The 25,731-nt window shown below is 47.8% G+C and overlaps 1 protein-coding gene across 1 annotated transcript in view; it reads right to left on the bottom strand.

The window, feature by feature from the left end:
• Positions 1–25,489, bottom strand: part of ATPsynbeta (ATP synthase, beta subunit) — a 32,022-nt gene extending 6,533 nt beyond the window's left edge. Inside the window, exons 1-6 of the mRNA XM_084593127.1 lie at positions 25,279–25,489; positions 20,156–20,338; positions 19,822–20,075; positions 18,406–18,633; positions 14,205–14,341; positions 3,282–3,426 (exon numbers count right to left, since the gene is read on the bottom strand). Coding sequence (XP_084449253.1) covers positions 3,282–3,426; positions 14,205–14,341; positions 18,406–18,633; positions 19,822–20,075; positions 20,156–20,338; positions 25,279–25,396 — 1,065 coding nt within the window. The 5' untranslated portion in view covers positions 25,397–25,489. The remainder of the gene's footprint in view (positions 1–3,281; positions 3,427–14,204; positions 14,342–18,405; positions 18,634–19,821; positions 20,076–20,155; positions 20,339–25,278) is intronic.
• Positions 25,490–25,731: the final 242 nt, after the last annotated feature.

Raw genomic sequence — 25,731 nt, 5'->3', positions numbered from 1 at the left:
ATATTGTACTCTGTGCCGATACACAAAATGTATCTAAAGATAGTATTGAGGATACTGCTCATGACTGGTGTGTGTGTGTACTTCTTTAATCCTTTCAGCGACACTCACCTGCCACAGTTGCTTTCCTGCAGTGCTTAGGTGCAACGGGGCGAAGCATCAAACAAAGCCAAAATACGAGGCACCCGTTTCCTCAGAAAGATGACTTCATGAGGAGAAACGCAGTGGCTTTTTTGAGGTGCCTTAAGAGCATATAGGTGAATCATTGATAACTACAAGCATTCGCTTGCATACGAGCCCGCTGAGTCTGGGGGATGCGGCATGAGCAAGAACGCGGCGACTAAGCCATGACAATAGCTTCTCCACACGTCAATGGTGTAAAAAGGCAAAGCATCCAGAACAACTGAGGAATCGATCCCAGCTCACCATTGCGTTCTACGAACTGGATTTGTTACTAAAGTTCTTCTGTGCTATAGGACAACTCTAATATTGACGAACTTCCGAGAGAACTAAAGAAGCTGTGCATGCTGGATGTCCATCAATGCTAATCTACCCTTTTTCGCGATGAAAATTTCAATTCTATGCCTTTGTACCTCATTCAGCAGCAAATTTTTCACATCAGGCAGTTTGGATCAGTTTTCCAGATAATACATTTTTTCCTGCAATTTCAAAAAACATAACGAGGTTTTACTGTAAATATCGTCACTGGCATTTTTAAGGGAGAGCCCTTTTAGAACTACAGTCGAACCTTGCAATAATGAAACTGCCGGGGAGGAAAACTTTCATTCTCGCGGGAATTTCGCTGTCGTGAAAATGGACACACATTACTTTCCAGGATAAAAATTTAATAAAAAAAGTAGCTCATTTTGCCCTGCTTCACACTGCTATGCAGCAGCTTCACGACTCAGACTTCGCAGTTAGATGAGCTACGCATAGCTTCGTTGTCGTCATGGTTGTCGAGGAAAGTGCAGATAACGTCAAAAGCATCAAGCACACCTCGCGAGCTTACTGCTTTCCTTGTTTTTTTTGTTTTTGCCATCCTCGCCGTTGCTCTCATTTCGTTTGCACACACTGTCGATGAATTCTTCATGCACGATCAAGTCTGCATCAGCACACAAGAGGTCATCCAGTTGAACAGCGTCTGGCACAATTGCATCGACACTGCGTAACGTGTCCCACGCTTCAATTAGTGGCTGCAGATCATCACCGCTTGCAGGAACACACTTCCGGTTCTGCCAAGGTGTGCTGACCAGCCGCAAAACCAGCGTGTCTGAAGCAATTCTGGACAAGGGCGGCCGAAGTAGCAGTCCACGCCGCGGCAAGCATCTCCAGCGCCATAAAAAGCAATTTCCATCGATCACTTCATTTCGATGTTTAACAGCATCCACCGGATGAGTCTCCCATGGTACGCAGATTTAGCACTCTTAGTAACTCCTTGGTCAAGAGATTAGATAGTGGACATGTAGTTCTGAGAGAAAAAAATCAAGCTGACGCTCGCAAGGACGTCTTCGATGTGGTGGGCACTGCAGATATCTAAAAAAAGGCAGACGAATCTGCTCTGCTTTTGCATATCTGCATCAAAGGCTTCCAGCCAGCTCGAGAATATTGAGAGAGTCTTCCAAGCTTTCTGGTTAGTAGTGTACTCAACCGGAAGAGTTCGGTTACCTTTAAAGCAGCGTGGAGTCTTGCTCCGGCCAATCACGAGGAGGGGACGCTTGTCGGATCCGGCCATATTTGAGCAAAAAAGTATTGTCACCCGCTTTTTGCTCAGCTTGCCTCCATGGCATTTTTGTACCTTCTGGTCGAGCGTTTTCGATGGGAATATTTAGTAAAAAAAGCCAGTTTCATCCGCATTATAAATTTCGGAGGGCTCGTATTGGTCCATTATGCTTTCATAACTTCCCTGCATCCAGGACGATGATGCTTCAGCGTCGACGGTCGCAAACTCCCCCGACAAGACCTTGGCAACGATGCAATGCCGCGTTTTAAATCTGCTTAGCCATCCGGTGCTCGCCTTAAGGTTGTCATGCCCCAGAATGCACGCGAAGTCAATCGCCTTCTGCTGCAGAAGGCTTCCAGAAAACGGCATCTTGTTCGCTCTCTTGTCGAGGAACCACTGATATACAGCTTTGTCGACGTCTTCGTAGACCGGCGTTGCCACAGTCTTGTTCTGCACACACGCGCCGCTCTGAAGTGCCACCATGATACTGTTCTTGGCTTTCAGAATTATAGAAAGTGACCTGCACGGGATACTGAATTCCTTCGCAGTGTCCGACATCTTTCCGCCTTATGCAGCTTCGGCGAAGAGTGCAGACTTCTGCAAACACTGAAAGTGTGCCTTTCTAACAAAAAAAGGAATTATGAAGCTTGCCAATATAGAACCTGATAATTTCACTGCACTATTGCAAATGTGTCATAATAGTGGTTTTGAGAAAATGAGAAAAATTTCAAATCTTGTTTATGCACAAGGAGCAACTTCAAGCTTATAAATGCACCAGGAGAATAACCAGGGTGCACTGCATCTCTGCGCCGCTTTCTGTACTAGTGCTTCGGCTGTACTGGTGCTTCGGCTGAACTGGTGCTTCGGCTGAACTGGTGCTTCGGCTGAACTGGTGCTTCGGCTGAACTGGTGCTTCGGCTGAGGTTCACCTTTCACCTCAGCAGCATTGTGACGGCACCAAGAGCTCTCACCAGTCAGGCAGAGATTGTGGTTTGGGCAGCTATCAGTTGAGATTATATAACAGTATGCTGCCGTCACTGCTTATTGCACGGCATTGACATCACCCTCATGAGACTCCAAGGCACAGCCATAGCATATGCCGAGGCAGGAGATAAGCTCCGCAGTCTGCCCTGTGCCTCTAAATGAAATTGTGGAGCGCCGTTGCCATTCTTTTCTGAATGTGATTGACGCAGTCCTTCTCCACCTCAACAAAGCCATGCACTCTCAAATTCTGTATAGCATTTAATGTATGGCTATCGCCACCGCATAGAACGGTCGTGTAGCGCATGTTATGCTGTTGGAGTGACCTTTCGAAGAGAACCAGGCTAGATTAACTACTATTTGTCCGGTTTTACTTTCACTGTTCTTTTGGCACCTTCTTATCGCGCATAGCCCTCACTGTCAGGTTTCGGGCCATATCACAAGCTAAATTAAAACAGCACAACATAATTGAGCACGCACCCTGTGAAAAGCTCCATGACGACGTCTACCACTCACTCTTCTCACTCAATGCCCTGTCGCAAATGTGCAATAAAATGGGAACAAAAGAAATGACTGCCCCCACCTGCACAGAGGTGATGGATCCCTTCTTGGTGGTGGTGATTCGCTCCTGCATGGTACCCATGTCGGTGGCCAGTGTAGGCTGGTAACCCACAGCTGAAGGGATACGACCCAGAAGAGCAGATACTTCTGAGCCAGCCTGGGTGAACCTGCATGTCCGTAGCAACGAGGCCTCTTCACCAGTGAATGAGGATGGATGTATGTATAACTAGGATTAAGCAAGAAAAACCTCCGCAACTATTTTTTTTAGAGCTTTGAAAAGCGTCTTGCTTGCACCAGCTACAGTAACCGACCGATTTGACTTGCGCAATATTTCGGACTTCATTCAGAAACCATCACCCTCCCTATAAAAACTAACATTTTCACAACCGATATTTTGGACACTAAGGTGTCTAAATGTTTGATTTTTCGGACCAAATTTGGCACTAGCAATACTACGAAGATCGCTTTTCGGCCGAAGGCTTTTTTTCCGGCATAACATAGTCGTGAGCACACATCGTTGTCACAAACAACACTGTTTTGCATCATCATGAAAGCTTAGGCGAAGCGAGCCATTCAGACGGACTAGCTTGGCTCTCTGGGCATCGTTGCCATGGAAGCAGTGATAATAAGGGAATGCTTGGCCTTGTCATCGCGGTTACCTGGAGCACGTAATCAATGAAAAAAATGTAGCGTGAAAACCGTCCACCACAGCGCTCTCAGACGCCGCCTCCTGCGCACAGAGGCGGCGTCAAAGCACCACTCACTAGGCGCTGCTAGGTTTTTTTTTTACCATATCAGGGGTGCTTGGGCTTTAGTCAGAGGTTGGCTTCACTGCATCAGTGCTATGGCGTCAAAAATGAGGCCAAGAAACCAAAAGCCACCCTCAAGCACTCATGTTCACCTTGCTCGGTAGCTTCACAGCCCTAGCTTGCACTGCCAGCGTGCACCCAAGGCCATACAAATGACCAGTTGCCACAGGCAAAAAGCATTCAGAAAGAGTCGTTAGGAGTGTCGCTAGCAGGGGAAGGTCATAGCACAATATGCTGAATGGCTGGCAAAGTTGGTTCCATATGCAATGCAAATTTCCTATTTTTTACATAAAATATTTATAACAGTACGACCGATAAAACCAATAATTCAATACCGTATTCACTCGACTCTAAGACGACATTTTTCTTCACAAAAATGGTGCACGGTTTGGGGGGGTCGTCTTAGATTCGCGGCCGTCTGAAAACCGGGTTGAAAACAGAACATCGGTTCACGCGACGAAAGAAAAAAAGCTTACGCCAGAAGCGCACGAGGTACTACGGTGGTAGCTTGGCGACAAAAAAACGGCCGTGGCCTTATAGAGAAAGAGATTGTGGCCTCCCGAAACCCACTCAAGGCCGCCCGCGTCCCCTAGCCACCATGCCCCTAGACGCCCCTAGTCTAGGGCCCAACTGGGTAGCCTCCGCTGTTCTGTCGTTCTCTTTTACATTTCTTCTGCTCGCGTGCTCCCTCCGCTCCGAGCGTGAAGAAAGGAGAGGGAACGAAGAGGCGAGGAAAGAAGAGGAGCGGCTCCCTGTGATTGGTCCGAAATGATGTCACTCGCCGCGAAATCAGTGCTAGCGCCACTAGCGCGTCAGTCATCTTTCTCTATCCGGGAAGCTGCGTCTCTCCGTGCCGCGTCCTTATTTGCGCCTTCTTTGTTTGCGAATGTGAGCGGTGTTGTTTGCGCACGCTTCGTGATGCGCACGCTTCGTGAGTGAAACCAGGCGGCATTATATGGCACAGTTCAAGCGGAAAGTTATTGCTGTTGCGAACGAGACTGGCAACAACCTGGAAGCAGCCAGGCGCTTCGGCGTTTCTGAGGTGAACGTGCGCAGGTGGCTGCGAAACGCCAGCAGTTTGGCAGCGTGTTCAAGTTCGCGGAAAGCCTTTATGGGACCACAACGCGGGCGCCATGCAGAGCTCGAGGAAGACTTGGCTCGGTATGTGAATGATCTCCGGAACAGATGTGTCGCCGTCACCGTCGAGATGATACAGATGAAAGCCAGAGAATTGGCCCGTGAGCGTGGGATTAGTCGCACAATTTTCAAAGCTAGCAAAGGCTGGGTGAAGCGTTTTATGAACCACGCGGGATTCTCGCTCCGCCGCCGAACTTCAGTCTGTCAAAGGCTTCCGGAAGACTTCGAAGAGAAGTTAGTTTCATTTCAGCGGTACGTCATCGGGCTGCGACGCCAACACGGCTACAGCCTGGGGCAAATAGGCAACGCAGATCAAACACCGATGCATTTTGACATGCCGGTCAACTACACTGTTCAAAAAACTGGCTCTAAAGACGTGAAAATTCGGACGACGGGAAATGAAAAGCAACGAGTGACCGTAATGTTAGCTTGTACTATGGACGGTAGAAGGCTTCCCCCCTACATTATCTTCAATCGGAAGACATTACCAAAAAAGGAAGACTTTCCTGCTGGTGTCATCATCTGCTGCAATGAAAAGGGGTGGATGACCGCGGAGATGTTCAACGACTGGCTCCGCACCGTTTGGTTCCGTCGTCCAGGAGCGCTGCTGAGGCCACGTTCGATGCTGGTTCTGGACGCGTTCAAGGGGCACACCACTGACGCTAGCAAGGCTTTAATGGCAGACAACCGGTGCGACCTCGCAGCTGCAACCTTTAGATGTCTGTCTGAACAAGCCTCTGAAGGACAATGTTCGTAAATATTACTGTGAGTGGATGAAGCAAGGAGGACCCACACTTACGCCTACCGGAAGGTTAAAGCGAGCATCATTGTCCCAGCTCGCGCGGTGGATCCTGGACGCTTGGCGCGCTATTCCGGATGAAATGGTCGTCCGCGCATTCAAGAAATGCGGAATTTCCAACAACCTCAACGGCACGGAAGATGACATGTTGTGGGATGATAGTGACAAAGAGGCCAGCAGCAGCAGTGACAGTGAGTGATGGTCGGTGCACTCGTTTGTTGCAATAAAGGAGAAAAAAATTTTTTTTTTCTTATTCATTGTTGTTAATTGAGGGGGTCGTCTTACATTCGTGGCAGTCTTAGATTCGCATGAATACGGTATATCCGGATCTGATAGAGCGCGCTTGACTTATAAAATACCTTAAGGGGGGACACCCCTCTTAAAACTTTTTTCCTTATTTATGGGTGGATCTGACTGAAACTTGCACCATTAATGTACTTTTGCATGCTGATTTCAAATATCTGATTAGTTTTCTTGTAGATGAAATAGCTTTCAAAATAATCCCTAATTCATGTTTTTCGATTGGAGGTGAGTTAATTACTAAACACTTTATGGCATGAGGAGAATAGCCCTGCCAGAGTGATCTAGAAGGATCATAGAGTGCCGCTAGTCATGAATTAACGTGGTAGAAGAATTTGAACCAAAGTTACAATAAGTCAAACTTTTATGAATAAAAGCCCAGGTTGGCACCTAAGATTGATAATTAATTCGGTAAATGTTGCCGCATAATAACTGTACATATTTTTGTCCTACGGCACTGTCGAAGGTTTTCTCTTTCTAACAAGACAAGAATGAGAGCTATAGCACAAATAGACTAAGAGATATCTCTCCTCCAAAATTGCAGCACCCTCAAAATTGCAGTTTTGAGAAAACGAGGAAAAACACTTCACAGCATGTAGGTGTAAATTATGTCAATGATTGATATGTCAACAAGATCAGAAACAGGTGGAAAGTGATCTGAAGCGAAAATTAATGGTCTATGCCAATTTGAGCCAAAGTTACGCAATAGGAAACGCTTGAAAGGAAAATTCCATTTGGGTACCGAAGACAACATAACCTTCTCAGCAAATTTTCTTTTGTCGTCACTGCATTTACCTTGGTTTCATGATACTCGCAGGATTCCCTTTCTAGAAAAAAAATTTTTAAAGCAATAGCAAGAACAGGACCAGAGATATTGATCTTTAAAAAATGCAACACTACCAAAATTGGGGGATTGTCGGAAGCACTCAAGCCTCACAGCATTTAATCAGGAAGGGCAACCCCAAAGACCTCATGCTATTAAAATGCACCAGGAGCATAGTCGGGGTGCATGCTGTCGCGGTGTTTTCTTTTTTCTGTTTTAGCAACGCCAAGCGAAGCCGCCCGCTTCTTTGCAGAACGTACGCTACGGTGCAAGTCCTTTTCTTCAGCTCTCCTGGACCCAGCTGCTGTCACATTTGTACTGCATTCTTGCAGAATTGCTGCTGCTGTATGCTTGCAGCCGGCATTGAAGCGCAGCACAGCTTCTGCTGTGGCTGCTTCCACAGCAAACAGTGATGAGTGCCGCTCTTTGTGGATCAAGGTCCAGATGACCGAGTGGAAGCTTTCGTTCGAGTTCTGGGTCTTCCCCCGAATGCACCTCTATAAACAGGCAAAAGAGCATCAGCCACATCTCTTGGCAGACTGTAATTGTGCTTTGGTGCAGGCTCCTCTTTTGCCTTTGCAGCGTTGTGGCGGCACCATGACTTCTCACCGGTAGGACACAAACTGTGTTTGGGGCAGTCATCAGTAGATGTGATGTGGTAATATGTCGCCATCACAGCTCGCTGCATGGCATCCACATCACCTACATTTGATCGAAGCGCTCGGCCATAATATATTGCCAGCTTGTCAACTAGATCAGCTGTCAGCCTTCCTCTGCCGCCAAGACTTTGCTTCCCTGCACCCTTGTGTCTCTGCAAGAGGTTGCGCAAAGCTGCTCCCATATGCTTGTGCACGTGATTTATGCAGTCCTCTTTGACTATTTCAATGTAGCCATAGATTGCAGCATCTTTAAGAGCACTGAACGTGCGACTGTCCCCATCGCATAGCATGGTTGTGTAGCGCATCTTGTGGCGCTGCAGAGATCTTTCAAACAGAATTTTGCCAGCCTCTACTTCCATTTGACCAGCCTTGGAGTTGGTGTTTTTTTGGCACTGGTGGCGTGATTTCCAAAGTTCGTAGCCGTCAGTGTTTGGCTTGGGACTAATTTCGCAGCCCAGACAAAAGTTTGACAACACCACATAATCAAGCACGTAACCAGTGAAGAGTTCCACCACGGCACCGACGCCTATATGTGATGAGTGTCCGCGCGTCATCCATGTGCCGTCGTAGCACACGGCAATGTTCCCCCTATGCCCAAAACACAAGTCATCGTAGACCTTCGCCACTGCCTGCGCGGCTTGTGCCATAGCGGTCGTGGCGGCTCGGGTAGCAGCGGGTTGCAGTGTGTTCTTCAGATGCCGTTGAAACGTCTTGTTGTGCATCCCGCGCCGCGACAACCCCATCGCCGAAAAGATATCGTTCATTGCTGTCTGGCCGTTACCGGTCGACAGCATTGCTCGACTAGCCAGAATATTCAGCTCAAAAGGATTGCACCTTTTCTCGCCGTCAACCCTCCGCGAGTTCCACTCGGCCGCAATCTCACCGCAGTTGTCGCACAGCACGATCAGTTTTACGGCGAGGCCATAGCTCCGGTCGCTGGTAATTAAACGCACGCATCCACGACACGTTTTGCACCGCACGGCATCCAGAAGGATATTCACAATGCTGAGGTCAATTACCGCATAGGAGGCTGTTCCGTCCGCATCTGACTCTGCGGACGCACCACTTGCATCGGCGAACAGCGCGGTCTTTCGTGCCGTCGCCGGCGTCGATACCAGTCTATCAAGCGTAGCCTGCTCACGGGCACTCACTTGAGTTATGTCACTGTTAGTGACAGGCGCGGTATCAATACGTACACGACTGCAGTCGGCACGAAGAACGGCGCCGTTGTCCAGCGGAATCGGAGAAGCGTCGCCGCCCGCAACGTGATCGTCACACAATCCCGCAGCACTGGCACTTGCTTCTTGCACAGTATGCAACGAAGTCGCATTCTTAACGCGTTTCTTTGGTTGCTTTCGCCCGAACTTGTGCAAAGAGCGGTACTTCTTCGCGCCTGGCATGACTCTCGCGTTGCACTAGCGTGGTCGGCAGAAAGACAAAATGGCGTCACTGGGAGTCCGCATTTCAGGGCTAGCTTGCCGGAACCAACCAAACGACGCCATTTTGATCACGTGCCTTAACCGGCCAATAGTAGCGCGCGCTGCATGCTATCTTTTTGTTTGTTTTTTATGGGGAAGGCGGAGCGCACAGGGTTGCTTTCCGAAAGAAAAAATAAGCCGAAAACGCGCGCTTTCGAACGAGACCAAAATCGCCGCGGTGGAGCGCGTAGTTCTCATGCGCCGGGCGATCGAAATTGGGTGTCGTTTGTCCACAATTTAAAGGGCAGTGGGTGTGGTACTGCATTTTTTAATCGCTATAACTTCATAAATACGCGGGGTATAAGGATGAAAATTTGCGTGCAGATGCGGAATAGTGCGAGGAATACGAAAATGAAAAAATTGAAAATCCGATTTTCAGGCCGATTTTCGGTGCCAAAGAGCCCTGTCCCCCCTTAAAAAAACATCAATTCATATTTATCTCCAACATAAAGACATGAATATACTCACACTATTGACATGTTCCTTGAAGCAATGTACTGCCCGCAGTGCTCACTATGTGTTAGAGCATTATCTGCTTCACAGTGCTTTGGTACTAGCCACTGCCTATAGTAAGATATCTAATGTTATTTGCCAGTCATGATCTCATTAAAATTAAGGTACATATAGCCTCTGCTAGGCTTCAGTAAGGTTGGCTCTACTGCATGACAGTACACACTACATCACGTGACTGCACAGTCCTACCACTACTAGCAGTACCCACTACAGTGCAGCTGACCCACTCCCGTGATCAAAAATAAACCGAAGAGCACTAAGTGCAGCCTGCCGGGAGCATTATTTTTTCTCGCAAAATCATGCTGTATGTCAAACACTTCTGCCTGCTTTGCCAAGCCATGTGTGTACAACATAATGACCAGGGGCCAGCCCAGCCAAGACATGACTGCTCTGCCCCCAGTGTCAGCAGGTGAAGAGACTAGCCTGTGCTCTAAAAATCACAAGTAGAGTAGCTTAGACATCCACACAACGAAATGAATAATATAGTTTCATTCTCTTTAAACCTCATGATTGGCTTTGGAGCAGGCACACGCACAGCAGAGTGGCAGCACAATGAGACTGAAAATTCCTGCGTTTTTAATATGGCCGTGGGTGCTCCGCATTCACTTAAGGGCCTGTCACACTAGCACGACATGACGCCGATTTGGTCTGCCAACAGCGCGTCTTCCTGATGTCTGCGTCTATGTCACACTGCGCCGACGGAAACAGTCGGCCGACAGTCGGTGTCGGCGCCGCGTCGCTCGCAAGACGGCTGTCGGCCGACGGTCGCCCAACTCCTATGTCACACTAGCCAGACAACGTGGGAAACCTCCCCACCGACCAGGCCCTCTCATTCTCACTCTCTTCTCGTGTCATTATACGTTCATTTTCTTAATCCTTTTATTTTTTTTTTCTACCATGCAAAATTCTCCTTTCTGTAGCTACTCCCTATATTATTTTTCATGGTTTATTCTCGTAACAACTTAAGGAACGCTTAATTTCAATTCTATTTCATGTATTCGACCATACCAAAACATGCGTCTCAACAGTCGTGATTATGGGCCGAGACTGAATAGTGCCCAGTATTTTACGGCTCAGGTTGCTGGATCAGAACGACGTTAGTGTTCGAAAAACAAACGCTGTCCACGGCGAATAAGAGACAGTGTATATTAAAAGGTGAAAAAAAAAAAGGAAAAAAAAAACTCTACCCTTGGGATCGAACTCACGACCTCCTGTTTGATAGCCAGCTGCGCTAACCACTGCACCACGAAAGTTAGGCCTAACCGGCCCTTTCAGAGGCTGAGATATATGGTTCCAGCTAATACGCTGTCTTGCAGTGCGAAAGTCGCGAAGGTAGTAGGAGCGTTTACCGCTTAACTGACTGTCCAGCTTGCTGAGAGTAAACTGCAGATAGTTTGAATCATGCCATGTTGTGCAGTAAAAGGTAAAACTTTCGGCAGATTTTCTAAAACCTTAGGCGCATTTCACAGGGCCGGCCGCGGGACCACGACTGCTGTTGGTTCTGTTGTAAAGTTTAAACGCAAGTTCTGCGCTTTTTGCGCACACAATTCTTGAAACACATTGAATTATGCAACAAAAAATTATTGCGTGATGCGTAACATAGCGTTCAAATTGGGTTGCGAAGTAGCGACGCAGCGGCTAGACGTTAAACACAATGATCGAAGTGCGCAGGAGGATCGGCATCTCTGCTGGCTTCAGGAAAATAATCGCTTCTTTTCATCATTTCTTTGTCACGTACTATGTTCATTTTGCATTATTCTGTGCAGTTCGGAAAAGCGGAAAGATTGCTCACGGTCCCAACGAGCGCCACAAATCTATGCGCCCCGAATTCACTCGCCCCGAAAAGAAAACGCTGCCGTTGATATTCCACACGCATTCGGCGGCCTCGAGTATTTTGGCGGCTCACGCTCGCGTTTCGGTGACGGATTATGCATTGATTCTACTTTTTTTACGTATATTAGTGCTGAAAGGTATTCGCTGTCGACGAGGTGTACTGAGTCGGTTTTGCGTTTCGAGAAAGTTTTTGCTCGGCGGCCGATCTCTCGAAGACTCGGCCACCGACAGTCGGCAGACTGGTTTTGTCGGTGTCCCCGGCCTCAAAGCCTGTCACACTGGGAAGACATTTGGTTTTCGGTCGTGTTGGTGTCGTTGTCGGCCTAGTGTGACAGCTTGGTCGGCCGCAGACATGGTCGGCCGACGAGTTGGCCGACTGTCGGTGTCGTTGTCGGGTCTGCGTCGGTGTCGTGTCGTGCTAGTGTGACAGGCCCTTTAGGCGTTGCTCAGGGACAGCAAGTGCGCTCCATAAAATGCTGGGGCATTTTCAGCTGCAATGCAAAGCCAACCACAACAGCTAAGCTTGCACATCAAATGTGTACTCCAGACCTGTTGTCACTAGTACAGACCATTGCCCCCCCCCCCCAAAAAAAACACTTCCTTCCTAGCCATGCCACAGAGCTTCAAAGCAACAGCAGTCAAACCAGAGAGTTCATCCCAAAAATGCGTGCTCCTGTGACAACAGACCCCAAGCAGGGTTTCTAGCCACTTGTGAAACAAGCATTAATGTGCGTTGCCTGCACAGTTGAGTAGTTGTGAAAGTGATTTCATTGTGCTGCAGCCTACATTCCCTCCAATGTAAGATATCATCCAACTACACTGCATCAGTTTCCCTAGTTGGCTACTGGTCGATCCTTCCAGGAAGTCTGCTGATAATGCCTCCCACGACCAAAATATTTACTGAGAGTATAAGCACATATACAGTAGCCGACGGGTAATTCGGACTCCAATAATTCGGACTTTTAGGATATTTCGGACTTCAGTGAGGCACCGTCAGTCACCCCATAGAAGCGCATACATATTCGTGACGGATATTTCGGGCTTTAAAAGTCCGAAAGTTCGATTTTTCGAACTAATTTCAGTCCCCTGCAGGCCAAAATCTGCCATCTTATCGGCTTTTCGCCGGCGCAACAAGTGCCATCTTGGATTGAGGTGGATTGGCTCTGCAGTTGGATTGGCTTGACATGGTTTCGGTGCCCCATTTTTGCCACGAGAGGCCCCTGCAATCTCTGCCACTTCGAGGTGGCAGTCGGATTGTCATCGCCGTCAACCTGCTTTTGTCGCCAACGCTGACGCGGGCAGCTATCTCTTTGTGCTTTGTCTCATACGTCCGCCGTGTTGTCACAAGAGTTTCTCCGACCGCGTCAACCGAGTGGCGCGCCGTCAATCCTTTGGCCGTTTTGTGATTGCGTCCGGCGGTTCCACCGCTCTGAACGAAAAGTGCCTCATTTTTGCGTGTTTGACGAGCGGTGTGGTGCGGCCTACCACTCGGGCGGCCTACCACAGCCATCGCTTGCACAAATTACGAACGCTGTGAACTTGCTGTCTAGCGTGTACAGCGAAACAACAACTTTGGCGCAAATACAAGCGCAAATCGTCGCCAGCAAAAGAAATTTGCCGCAAGGTAAAATCGGCGACTTTTTTAAGCCGATTTCCTCTGAATAAAGTGATTTTTTTGTGCTTCACGGATTTTTCGGACTGTTCGATTATTCGGACCATTTTTCGGGTCCCTTCAAGTCCGAAAAAACGGTCGGCGACTGTATATGCTGACAACGCACGTGTGGCATGGTGACGTCACGATAGCAATGGTTCCAACGGCACTGGACCAGTGACATGTTGGGAAGCTTCGGCCCGTTCCAAATGTACTGGCAGCAACTTGGTGTGCCTATTGCTTGCCGGGCCCACCCAAGTCATCCGCATAGCATGCACTGTGTGGCCCTCCCCAAAACCAGCTTCCTGTAACTTGACCCTCATGACAGATGGCATGCCAGACAAGTAGCGTTCTGAGCATAAATGTAGCCACATGGTGTTGCCTCACTGTAAGGGAGTCAAACTTTCACCCGGTGCGGTGTCTCCAATCCAGAGTCACCAAGCACAACTGGAGCGATCTACATCAAGAATAGAAGTGCAAATGTGTGTTATATCAATGTCAGTCCCTGCAACACCTTTGCTACATGGAGTTCTCAAATACATGTGCTTCAATGCGAATGACATCAGGAAATTGAGTAACATTGTAGTGTCACTGAAGTCCCTACATGGAGGCTCATTACATAGATGTTTAATTCATTTAATGCGCCGGGGTGTCGCAGTGGTTACGGCGCTCGACTACTGTTCCCAAGAACGCGGGATCAAACCCCGGCCTCGGCAGCCGCTTTTCGATGGAGGCGAAAAGCAAGGTGCCCATGTGCTGTGCGATGCCAGTGCACGTTAAAGAACCCCACGTGGTCCAAATTTCCGGAGTCCTCCACTACGGCGTCTCTCAAAGCCAGAGTTGCTTTATGACGTTAAACCCTACAAACTAAACCAAATTATTCAAAAAAGGTAATTGTTAGTCAACACCCTACTAAAACATATGTGATGGTAACGGCGCCAACCTGAAAATGTTGTCGATGAAAAGCAGCACGTCCTGTCCTTCCTGGTCACGGAAGTACTCAGCCACAGAGAGACCCGTCAGAGCCACACGGGCACGGGCACCGGGAGGCTCGTTCATCTGCCCGTACACAAGAGACACCTGGCAAGAAAAGCACGGGGCACACACAATTAGAATTGCGGAGATGCAGTGGAGACCACTTACAATGTAACCACTTAAAGTGCAGGACAGGACATCACTTCTGTCAGCCATCGATCTGCCTCTCACAAGACTAAATGTAAACTTATGTGGTTGCGCTAAGCAAAATAATGATTATAGTGCTCTCTTGAAACCCACTCAGTGACAGCGCGCAATGGCAAGTGCACTTCCCTGCACGGTACATCACTTCGCACCGCATGTTTAGGGCACAAAACAAGTGCACGCTCCACACGCACGCCGCTCATTTCCCCCGCTCAGACTCCATTCACTGCTTCAGTCTTGCTCAAGAATACACAAATACGCTTTTCCTATCCTTTCCTTCCCTTGCATATCACTTTTTGTAAACGAGTCCGCGAAAATACTCAGTGGCTGCATCTTCATTCAAATTTGGCTGCACGATGGCAGTGCAGCATTTCTCACATGACAGCAACTCATGAAATGTTGGTGTGCTGCTACAAGAAATGGCCAATTGCCTCAGCTGACTTCCTGTGCACCAAACAATCTCTAGAGGCAATATTTTCACAATGGCAGAAACAGATCTGCCGAAGCAAAACAGAGACGACGACGTGGGCTACCACAACAGTGCACGAAGGTCTATGAGGTTTTTTCTGTCAGCCTCTCTGCAGGGCTTGTTTCCCAACCAAAAGATCTCTCAGAGGCACCTTGTGTTCTTTGTAGAAAGGAAAAAAAAAGTGAAGTGATGCTTAAACGCACCGCTTGCAGCACAACTTCAGCGGCTCGAACGCTTTCGCAGAACTGAGCATGTGCTGATAATAAGCACATGCGCAGTTCCGCGGCAGCAGTTGCGATATTTTCTGTGGTCTCACAATGCGCAGTATGTTAAAACTATTCAAAGCTGCAGCAAACTTGGTGGATAACTTCTTTTCACTGATTAATAAGACATTTCAAAAAGGAAGCTAACTATCTCGCGTATTTTGATCTAAAAAAATGTTTCGGTTACAGCGTGGTACCAATTATAGTGCAGATTTTCGCGGCTCCTGCTATCTGCGTTATAAACAGTCTAACTGTACAATAATCTTGCGGCTTAATATAAAGCGAGAAACAAGTTTGGCATTACTCAGACCATTTGAAATTATTGCGGGTAAAAATAAATAATGGTGTAGCTCAATACAATTACAAAGTTCCACAGGTGCGCTTGGATAGATGCTAATAAGTAGTTGCTCACTAATTACAAATCTACTCCACCTAGGAATATGCCCCTAAACACTGGGCCAAATTTCTATCTAGTTCTTGAACAAGTATGAATATTAGTTTGACAAAATGTGTAATGTTAAAAGCACCACAACACGTATACAAATTCACAAGAGACCACCATAATTGGAATAATTTTTGCCAACATCAGCTTGTTTTACTGCATTTCTTAGAGAAGAACTATTTGTCAGTTCAAACAATTTTTCGAAATCACTAACAGGACTGTACCTGCTGCTAAAAGTATTCAGTCAACTTTAACAATGTCACAGTACTTTCACTTGTGATCCAACCCAAGAGCAAGTTCTGCACACACTCTTACAGTTACTAAACTTCATTAAATACGTATACGTAAATGATTAGCACAGGGCGCTTAAGCTTTGCCTTAAAAGCGGATGTGATAGTGCTTTAAGGGGAGACACTGGTCTTAAAATGAAAAATTTTATTTTTAGAGATATAATAACGAAATGGGGTGTGTATATGTATTTCTTCCTCCTGTTTTTAAAAATGTAATTAGTTTTACTCTATCTCAATTAGTTCGAATGTTATTGGCAAATAACCAAAGCCTAATTTGGTAATTTCTTACGGGTCGTTAGGACAGTTTCCCTCAATATTTTTTCGTTCCGATTAAAATGTAGTTGTAGCCAAAGACCTGCCATGTGGAGCTATGCTATTTATATTATCATTGATGTACATCACAGTATAAAAATATTCAATTATGTAGATGCCCCACAATTCGAAAATATAATTAGCTGACATTATTGTTCAATAAATTTGACATGTTCAACTTAGCAATATAAAAATAGCATAGCTCCACAGTTCAAACCTTTCTGAATTCAACGGTATAAGATTTATTAAAATTGCACCACAAAAACCCAATGAAAAGTTCCGTAAGGCTAGTCATGTCACCAAAAAACATGAAGCCGAGAAAAACTCATTTGAAGTTTTGACACTGAGTGCAGAAAATATTGGGAAGAATCTTCGACAACGGATGTTACTCAGATGTTCCCTATCAGTTTCCCTACAAAACAAAACAAAAAGTGTGTTATTCCATCCAAGGAAACATTTAAAAAAAAAATGTCGAATGTGTAAGTGTGATGAAATTATAGAGGTTACTTTCGAGAAGTTCGGGGTTGACTTTTTCTTTTTTTGAGGTGAAAGTGAGGACCGGAGCCAAGGAGACGAGAGCTCCACCAGGCAAACAGTTGGGAAAGAGAACTGCTTCGCTTATTCTTGGGGAAGAGAACTGCTTCTGTTCGAAATCGCAGTTTTCGCAGACAAGCAGAAGCTTTACAGCAAGGCCGTACTCCTTATCTGTTGCCTTGCTCAAACGCAGACTTCCTGCGCCGCAGGTTCCGCACTTCGCTTGCGCGAAAAAATTGTTCAAAACCTTCAAGTCCACAATCACGAACTGGGTACCGGCATCAGCTGTCTGGTAATCCGCACTGACGCCAAGAAGGTCAAACTTGCGCTGGATTGCCGACTTTTCCGACAGAACGGACTTTGCTTGCGCCGATCGCTCAACACGCTGCGCCTGCTCGGTCGACGAATAGTACACAGCATCAACACGAAGTGTACCACGATCAGAGATACGATTCGTGCTGCAACTTGGTCCCGCGGTGTCGTCATCGGGCAGCGTGCTTGATGTACCCGGCGGATCCAACGAGTCCGGCACTGCAGGCCCCGGCGACGCACTGGTGGCCGCTGCCTGCTGTTTTTTGTTCCACGGACGTTTCTTCCGGCTTCCAAAAGCTCGTTGCGTGCTCGGTTTCAATTTACTGTCTCCCGGCATCTCGATCGCAAAGAGAAACTCCCGGCACAAGGCGGAAACACGGCGTGTAGAGAAACACGAGCGCAATAACAGACGCGCACGAAGCGACAGCCACAGCGGCGAACGCAAGAGAAAGAAAAAAAAAATGACGTAGACGGTCACACCAGCCAATGGGAGGCGCAGAACGGCGCGCGCGCGAAGCGCGCCGCGTGCGAGCCAATCAGCGACCCGAAAACGGCCTTCGGGAAACCGGCCCGAACCGCCGCTCGGCTTGAGCGACGCCATTTTGAGATAGCTCAAATTGCGCACAAAGAAACCAGCTTCAAAACAAGCCCAAGATGGCGGCGATCGGCCGGCTGCAACACCGGCGGCGCGCGCGGGAAGTTCGAACAAAGTCTCTCTTTTCGGGGCCATTTTGTCGCTGCCGTGGTGTTTTGAAAGCCGATTTTATCGCATTTCCCGACCGAATTCAGCGTTAATAATTTTACTGTAGATGCTCGAAAGGATAAACCTTCCGAAAATGAGTTTTTCCCAAAATCGACTTTTTGACCATTTTCGACCGTTTTAAGACCCGCGTCTCCCCTTAATACACTTATTCCTTTTCCTACGAATTTTAAAACTTTGTTCATATTATTACTATAATACCAGTACACATCTCAAGGCACATGTTAAGCCCCACAATGCGTTCGCAGGGTGCCATTCCTTAGAGCTAAAGTAGTTAACACCAGAACTAGCAAGAGTTTCCTACACTTGGCCTAGATTTGAACCCCAATGGCAACATATTAAATTACTTTCTCAAATACCGCTATTATAGGAACCTTCTCGCCAATTCTGGCCTCATTTGGACACTAGCCCATTTTGTTGTATCTGAAACTTCTGGCATTGTTTCACTTGCAGCATGACGACTGCTAAGTTGGGTTTTCAGCAAAGGAGCTCCTCGCACTATTATGTAAAACTTCAGGCCACAAATCAAGGGCAGCAAACCAGGAACAGCAAAAGGGGCAAAGAACTGGAAATATGGCCATACCTTGGAGCTCTTGTCCTTAAGGCTGATGACACCACCTTCAATCATTTCATGGTAGAGATCGTTTCCCTCGCGTGTCCGCTCACCGACACCAGCAAACACTGAGTAACCACCATGGGCCTTGGCCACATTGTTGATCAGCTCCATAATGAGCACAGTCTTGCCAACACCGGCACCACCAAAGAGACCAATCTTGCCTCCCTTGGAGTAGGGTGCTAGCAGGTCCACAACCTGGTCAAATAGTGCAACAAGCAGTCAACCTGTCACCAAAGGCCCAAGAAACAGGTCAGCCACTACAGCCAATCTTAAGGGTACTGCACTCCCTAGCACAGGAGTTAGAAACAACCCATGACCCACAGGGTAAACAATTCAAACACTTCAATGCTTGACTGAATTCAGGACAAAGGGCATTTGAGAATATTTATGAACCTGTTTATCACGATCTGCTGGGTGTAAGGCACTGGTATTAATGTTATCAGCTATCCTTTGACGTGCAAGCTGGGTTTCACAAGGGCAGAGGAACTAGACCAGATTGCCAACCTTCGCTGGATCATGGAAAAAGCAAGAGAGTTCCAGAAACCCATCTACTTCTGCTTTATTGATTATGCAAAAGTGTTTGACTGTGTAGATCACAGCAGATTGTGGCAAGCTCTCCATGGGATGGGAGTTCCAATTCACCTCATCTCTCTCCTTAGGAACCTGTATGAAGGACAAGAGGCCACAGTCAGAACTGGGCATGGTCGTACTGATGGGTTTCCGATTGAGAAAGGAGTGAGGCAAGGCTGCATACTGTCGCCCTGCCTATTTAATCTATATGCTGAGTGCATCATGTGGAAGGCTGGTCTGGACGAGTCTTCAGCTGGAGCGAAGATTGCTGGAAAATGTATCAACAACCTTAGATATGTGGATGATACCACTTTAATGGTCTAAATATCTGGGCAAAGCGGACAATATACATTCTCTGCAACGGTATTCTCAGCATCAATTTCAATCATTCCGGTTCAGTAGACTTCCTTTTGCTTGTTCGGTACTGGGAAAAAATTGCTTCTTGAGCTTGTGGTTCCAGAAAAATTGCACTCAACAAACGTCTGCTAACACATGGTAAAACCTCATTCATTCAAAGGCCCTGGGACCGTGGAAAGTCTTCAAATTTACCAAACACTGCAAGAAATCAGGCGCAGGTGAAAACTCCTGGCAAGAACACACTGCATATACCATCGCTTCGTCCTGCCACCACACTTTATATTGTAGCTTCCTGCAACATGGCACTGAGGTGCGCACGCAATTTAAAGCAATAAATCATAAACGTTTATATTACGATGTCGGCAGAAATCATAAGCAAAAGGGCACTCCATCCTGCCTTCCATACTCAAGCTTGCAAGCAATCTGGCTCGTATCTCCTATCTTTGCCAGTCTCACCTTTATGCCTGTGACAAGGATCTCCTGTTCAACGCTCATTTCAACAAACTCTGGTGCCTCCTGGTGAATTGCCAGGAACTTGTCGGAAGGGATGGGACCCCGCTCATCAATGGGCTCGCCAATGACATTCATGATACGGCCAAGGGTTTCAGGCCCCACGGGAATCTTGATGGGTGACTGGGTGTCTTTGACCTTCTGGCCACGTACAAGACCCTCCGTGCCGTCCATGGCAATTGTTCGAACCGTGTTTTCACCTGCAAACATATGCGTAGCAGCCACCAGCCATCACACAACAGCCCTGTGACAACAAAAATCTCTGCTAATGCTCACTCACCCAAGTGCTGAGCCACTTCAAGGACCAGTCGCGGCTTGCGACCTTCGACCTCCAGAGCATTCAGGATGGGTGGCAGGTTGTCATCAAACTGCACGTCCACGACAGCACCAATGACAGCCACAATGTGACCATTCCCAGCCTTGGCACTAGCCTGTGCTGCTGCATGTCGACGGCTTGAAGGATCTGAAGGAGACATAAATCGTATGCAGTTTTACGGTACGCTCTTATTCTCAGCCTACAACATTTGTTCATTAAGGGTAACCAACTAGCCCGACAGCTTGTCCTCTTGTTCATCAAGTTTCAGGGCAGTCAAAAAAAATTAACCGAAGTCATTTGCACACACAACGCTTTAAAGTAGTCTGCCGGGAGTCTATATGCAGCTTCCAAGGCATCTTGAGGTCTTAGAAACTTACAAAAAGCTTCCTCTGGCATGGCTACTGCCTCTTATCCTAGCACCCCGAATGGCCAGTCCGGTGCCCATCCAGTGTCTACACACATGGAAACAGGAAGAAATCGCATGGGGAGAGGCCAGGAGAGCATGGAGGTTGCAGAGGCACAATTATGCTGCACATTTTGAGGGATTCTGTCAAGATCAGAACAGACTGCCCAGGTGCCCGTAGGTTAGGGGGATGCATCGCAATGCACAATGCACACATTTGAGCATGCAGATAAAATCTTGATCCACTGTATAACATTGTGGGATAAACTAGTTGTGCATGAAACCTGTGACATTGGGAAAAAAACAATCTACAGTCTGCTTTTACTTCTGCATAGCACGTTTCTTGACACTGGAAAGCTCAGAAACCGTCATTCAGCTCTTTGCCTCTTCCTTTCTTGTGTTCTTGGCCCATTTTAACCCTTCGGCCCCTACCGAACTCGGCACTGACGCAAGTGGTCACGGCATTAAAGCTATTCTCGCTCAGAGACACCACGGCTGCACCAGAGTGATTGCATATGCCAGCCGCCTAGTATCTAGGGCAGACTAAAATTACTCTATCACAGAGAGGGAGTGCCTAGCTCTTGTTTGGGCTATTACAAAATTCTGCCCTTACTTGTTTGGGCGACCCTTCACTGTCATCACGGACCGCCATGCCTTGTGCTGGCTTTCTTCACTCAAAGACCCTACCGGACGTTTAGGACGCTGGGCAATAAGGTTGCAAGACAGACCTTTTCCGTGGTTTATAATGGCGGATTCGAGTGGGAAAGCAGGTGCACTTGAGAGAACTTCGAAAGCGCTCTCAGACAAGCGGGCGCCCTCCAGTGGGAGAACAAGAGTAGAATCACTGGCTTCCAATGGTAGAGGCGGACTTTTTTTCCGCTCAGAACAGCCGAGTACACTCCCGGCTGCTCTCTAGTCTAAAGCGAGTATAGAGGAAGTCATACGGCATAAAGCGTCATATCCGTGCCATCGTTTTTTTCTCTCTTGAGTCGGCGACGCTCAAAATGGCGATTGCAAAGCATTGGTGCTCGGCGAGCGGAAAGCATTGCTCAGGTGCCGTATGCATGTTTGAGAGTCACTGCTGGCGTCGAAAGGGCCAAAGGAGGCAGATCGCCGTGCTGTGAGAACAAAGGCATACAAAACAAGCGGTTCTTTACAAAGCATTGGCCTCTCCTCGGGTTGCAACTGCGCCACTGCGGGCAGGCAAAGAATGCTGAGGAGAGAACTGCGGTCACACGGTCGTGGCGCGCCGCTATAGCGCCGCTCTCGACACGTAGAGAACGTTCCCGTGGGAGGACAGTTACACCCTCGCTCGGCGTGCTCCTGTACTGCTCTGCAATGCTCGGCGCCTCTGTTCTCGTCCCCCCAACCAAATGCGCCAATAAATCTGGTCGGCTTCACTAAGATGCAGACTGCTTGTTCTACCACCCTGTCGATCCAACCAGCTCTACAGACTAACATTCGGTGCATGCGGACTGTTTTTATCAGCCTTTCGCCACATAGCAGACGAACAGCGCTTGGACTCCGTGCTCCGGTCTATCATTCACCGTCTGACTACTGGCCAGTCTCATCCCGCCCTCGCCATGTTCGTACTCCAAGGGGACGCACTATACCGCCACACTATGCGAACTGATGGCACTGAGCTCTTGCTAGTCGTTCTGAAACATCTGCGCTCCACAATCCTGGAATAATTTCATGATCCTTCCACCGCTGGACATCTTGGCATGTCCCACACGTATGACAGCGTGCACAGACGTTTTGATGTGGCCGCATGTGAGCTGTGCCAGCGTCTGAAAACACCACCCGTATTGTCATCTGGACACCTGCAGCCAATCTCCATCCCGACTGACCCGTTTTCCGTGTTGGTGTTGATTTGCTTGGACCCTTCCCAGTCTCTGCCTCGGGCAACAAATGGATCGCCATATCGACAGATTATGCTATGCATCACGCCATTACCCACGCGATCCTGACTAGCTGCGATACAGACGTCGCTAATTTCCTCCTCCCCGACCTGATACTACAACACTGTGCCCCTCGTGAACTACTCACGGATTGTGGTCGCTGCTTCCTCTCCAGAGTGGTTGACGAGCTACTTCGTGTGTGCACCGTTTGCCACAAATTTACCACCGCCTATCATCCACAGACCAACGATCTCACAGAACGCCTCAACAGTATGCTCACAGATATGTTATCAACGTATGTCTCCGGCAACTACCGGGATTGGGACATTAATCTACCCTTTGTAATATTTGCCTATAATTCTCGTCATGATACCGCTGGCTACTCTCCCTTTTATTTGCTCTTTGGCCGAAACCCATTACTTTGATACATCGCTACCCGTTACTGATGCCACCTCCCACGCTAATAATGCTCGCCACATTGCTCACGACAGGCTCTTTGCCTCCCAAGGCTCTCAGCAATCACGTTATAACAGTCGCCACCACGATGTGCACTATGCCCCAGGCTCTCTCGTTCTGCTCTGGCTTCCATCCCGCCTGGTAGGCTTGTGCGAAAAACTTCTACACGCTACACAGGCCCCTATCATATCTTGCGCCGAGTCAGCGACGTCAAATACGAAATCGAAACTCTGAACACGAAGTTTTCTGCACCAGGAGCTACCAACGCGCATGTGACACGACTCAAGCCGCATTATTCACGCCCTGCTTCGTTTACCTAGAATGGCTTTTGCGGCGGGGGTAATGTTATCTATTGTACCATGCTGGCATTCAACAAGTGAAAACCGAAATTTCTGGGTGGGTTGACGAAGACTGCTTTGAGTGCGTAGTTGAGCAGTTAAGCGGTGCCCATCGATTCCGGAGTGGTGTTGCCCACTGGTGCGTGATTTCCACTCGTAACAATATGTAATACCTAGCAACGGTTTAATCATGAAGACAGATTAGCCAACAGCCCAGTGCACACAGAACATTGTACAGAAAATTCAGTGCTACGTTAAATGCCTTAACTTTCTTAGCTACGTGGGCAGATCTATATAATTTCGTGGTTATACACTAAGAGCATGTAAGGTACCTGCAGAGCAACGAGTTTGTCTATATAGTCGAGGCTCAAACAAATGTCAAATTATTTGCAGATCACATAAACTGCATCCCAACAACGCCCGCCTCTCTTGGAAGATTCAGGGATATGCTGTGTTCACCAGTATATTACCCAAATTTGTTGCTGTTTCTGGTTTCCTCGCCTAGCGGCAGCAAACAACGGGTGTAATTGCACCCATCTGTGTTTGCTCAAACACTGAGGCGAAAAGGGAGGCAGAGCAGAGGGTGGCACGGCACCGCAGCCATTTTTTGACACTTTTGAGGAATGTGCCCATACTTAGGTTCCATGCTTTGATCACTGATGTGCATTACTTGAATCCCTGGCTCAGTACTGAAGCACCAAACATCCCAAGAATAGCACTGCCTCATTAGAACAGAGCTGTAAAAGGCAGAAACGACTAGCTGCAAATGAAATTTTACTGGGCGAAATGAGTGTTCATGAATGTTTTTACTGCTCACTGAATGCATGCACTGTACATTCGCATTTCTAAGATTACAGCTGGTTGGTTTGTGGTGTTTAACGTCCCAAAGTGACTCAGGCTATGCATGAGAGACGCCATGTGGAGGGTTCTGGAAATTTCGACTACCTGGGGCTCTTACGTGCACAGACACTGCACAGTGCACGGGCGCCTTGCTTTTCGCCTCCATCGAAAAGCGGCCGCCGCGGCCGGGATACGATCCCGCCCCCTTGCCAACAGTAATCGAGCACCCTAACCACTGCACCATCACGGCGGGGGACTTAAGTCTGCGCTCATTTGTATGCGCATATCTGCTTGCGCGTTTGAGCTCAAAGGCGCAACAGTATTAAAACCATTCGTGAAAACTATGAGAGAATTGTTCCCCTTTTTGTGTTATGTTGGGTTTTATGGCACACTGCTCCCAGTTTTGTCAAGGCACCTACTGAAAGGACGGCCAAAAATACCAGGCTCAAGATATAACCAGACGTATAACCAGACTCGTAGGATGTAGCAACGCATACCGAATGTCCCCGGAAAGGACTCGACGCCAACGAAGGCATGTCGCCTAGGCTGTTCGAAGGCATTAATAAGACCAAAAAAAAAACATGCTGCTGTTGAACATTACAGCCAGGAGACAAATTGCTCAAAAAAAAAAAAAAAATATGCACAACAGCAAACCACACGTGGCTGTACCCACACGTGCTAATAAACTTGAAAGATAGCGAGATGTATCGGTATAAAGCATGCATTCAGCAGCCCCCTTACTTTCGACCTGTAGGGTCACCTCTGCATACCCGTGACTTTGCTATAGTGAACTAAGTAAATTAAACAGTGATAACGAGGCCTTGCGTTTAATGAGCCGAAATAGAAAAGAACCGGTGTCGTCGGGGTCATCCCCACGGGAGCATACCGGCTGAAGATAACATGGAGGCCGGCACGCGGGTCAACCACGGGAGTTTGGCAAGAATGACCGCTCTTAAACTCGGTTTCAACAACTGAGGATATACTTCACGGATGCATCGCTACTGGTGACGACATGCTAGCAGAAATGCAAACGTATTTTTTCTTACTACTCGAGTAGTAGTCAGCACCGTTAACCCTAATTGACCCAACATTTCTACCCAAGGGCAGCGAGCGGACGACGGAAGCAGAGATGCGAACAGCTGCACTCACATGTTGCACACAGCGCTGGCAGCAACTTCGAGTTAGCTCCGTTAACCTTAACTAGAGAAGCGGCAGGTTTCGCCGCTTTAAGCACGGTAGAGCAGGCTCTTCCCACGGCGCTCAACATGGTCCACCCTGGCTCCGCACGAAAGACGGACAAGGATCCGACGAGCAAGTTGGAAGAGGTGAAGAGGGAGCGAGGAGCAAGAGTAAGCGAAGCAAGTCACGTGGTAGACTTTTGGGACAGGGTCGCCAACTCATGTTTAAAAACCATAGCCAGATGGCTAAATCGAGGGGAAAAAAAAAGAGAGAAAAGTATTTTCACTGACCGCCAGAACTATTTTTCTGGAAAGGTTAAATATTTGGCGGTAATGTTTTGAGCAGGTTTAAAAATTTATTTCCTTTGTGCAGAATTGATATAAATGTGTCGATTATTCTTACGGTGCTAGACTTTAGCGCTTT

The sequence above is a fragment of the Amblyomma maculatum genome, chromosome 2, assembly GCF_055883805.1.
Source record: "Amblyomma maculatum isolate TAMU_Amacu chromosome 2, ASM5588380v1, whole genome shotgun sequence".
NCBI lineage: Eukaryota > Metazoa > Arthropoda > Arachnida > Ixodida > Ixodidae > Amblyomma > Amblyomma maculatum.
The sequence above is the reverse complement of the archived record's forward strand: the minus strand, read 5'-3'. Positions and strand labels throughout refer to the sequence as shown.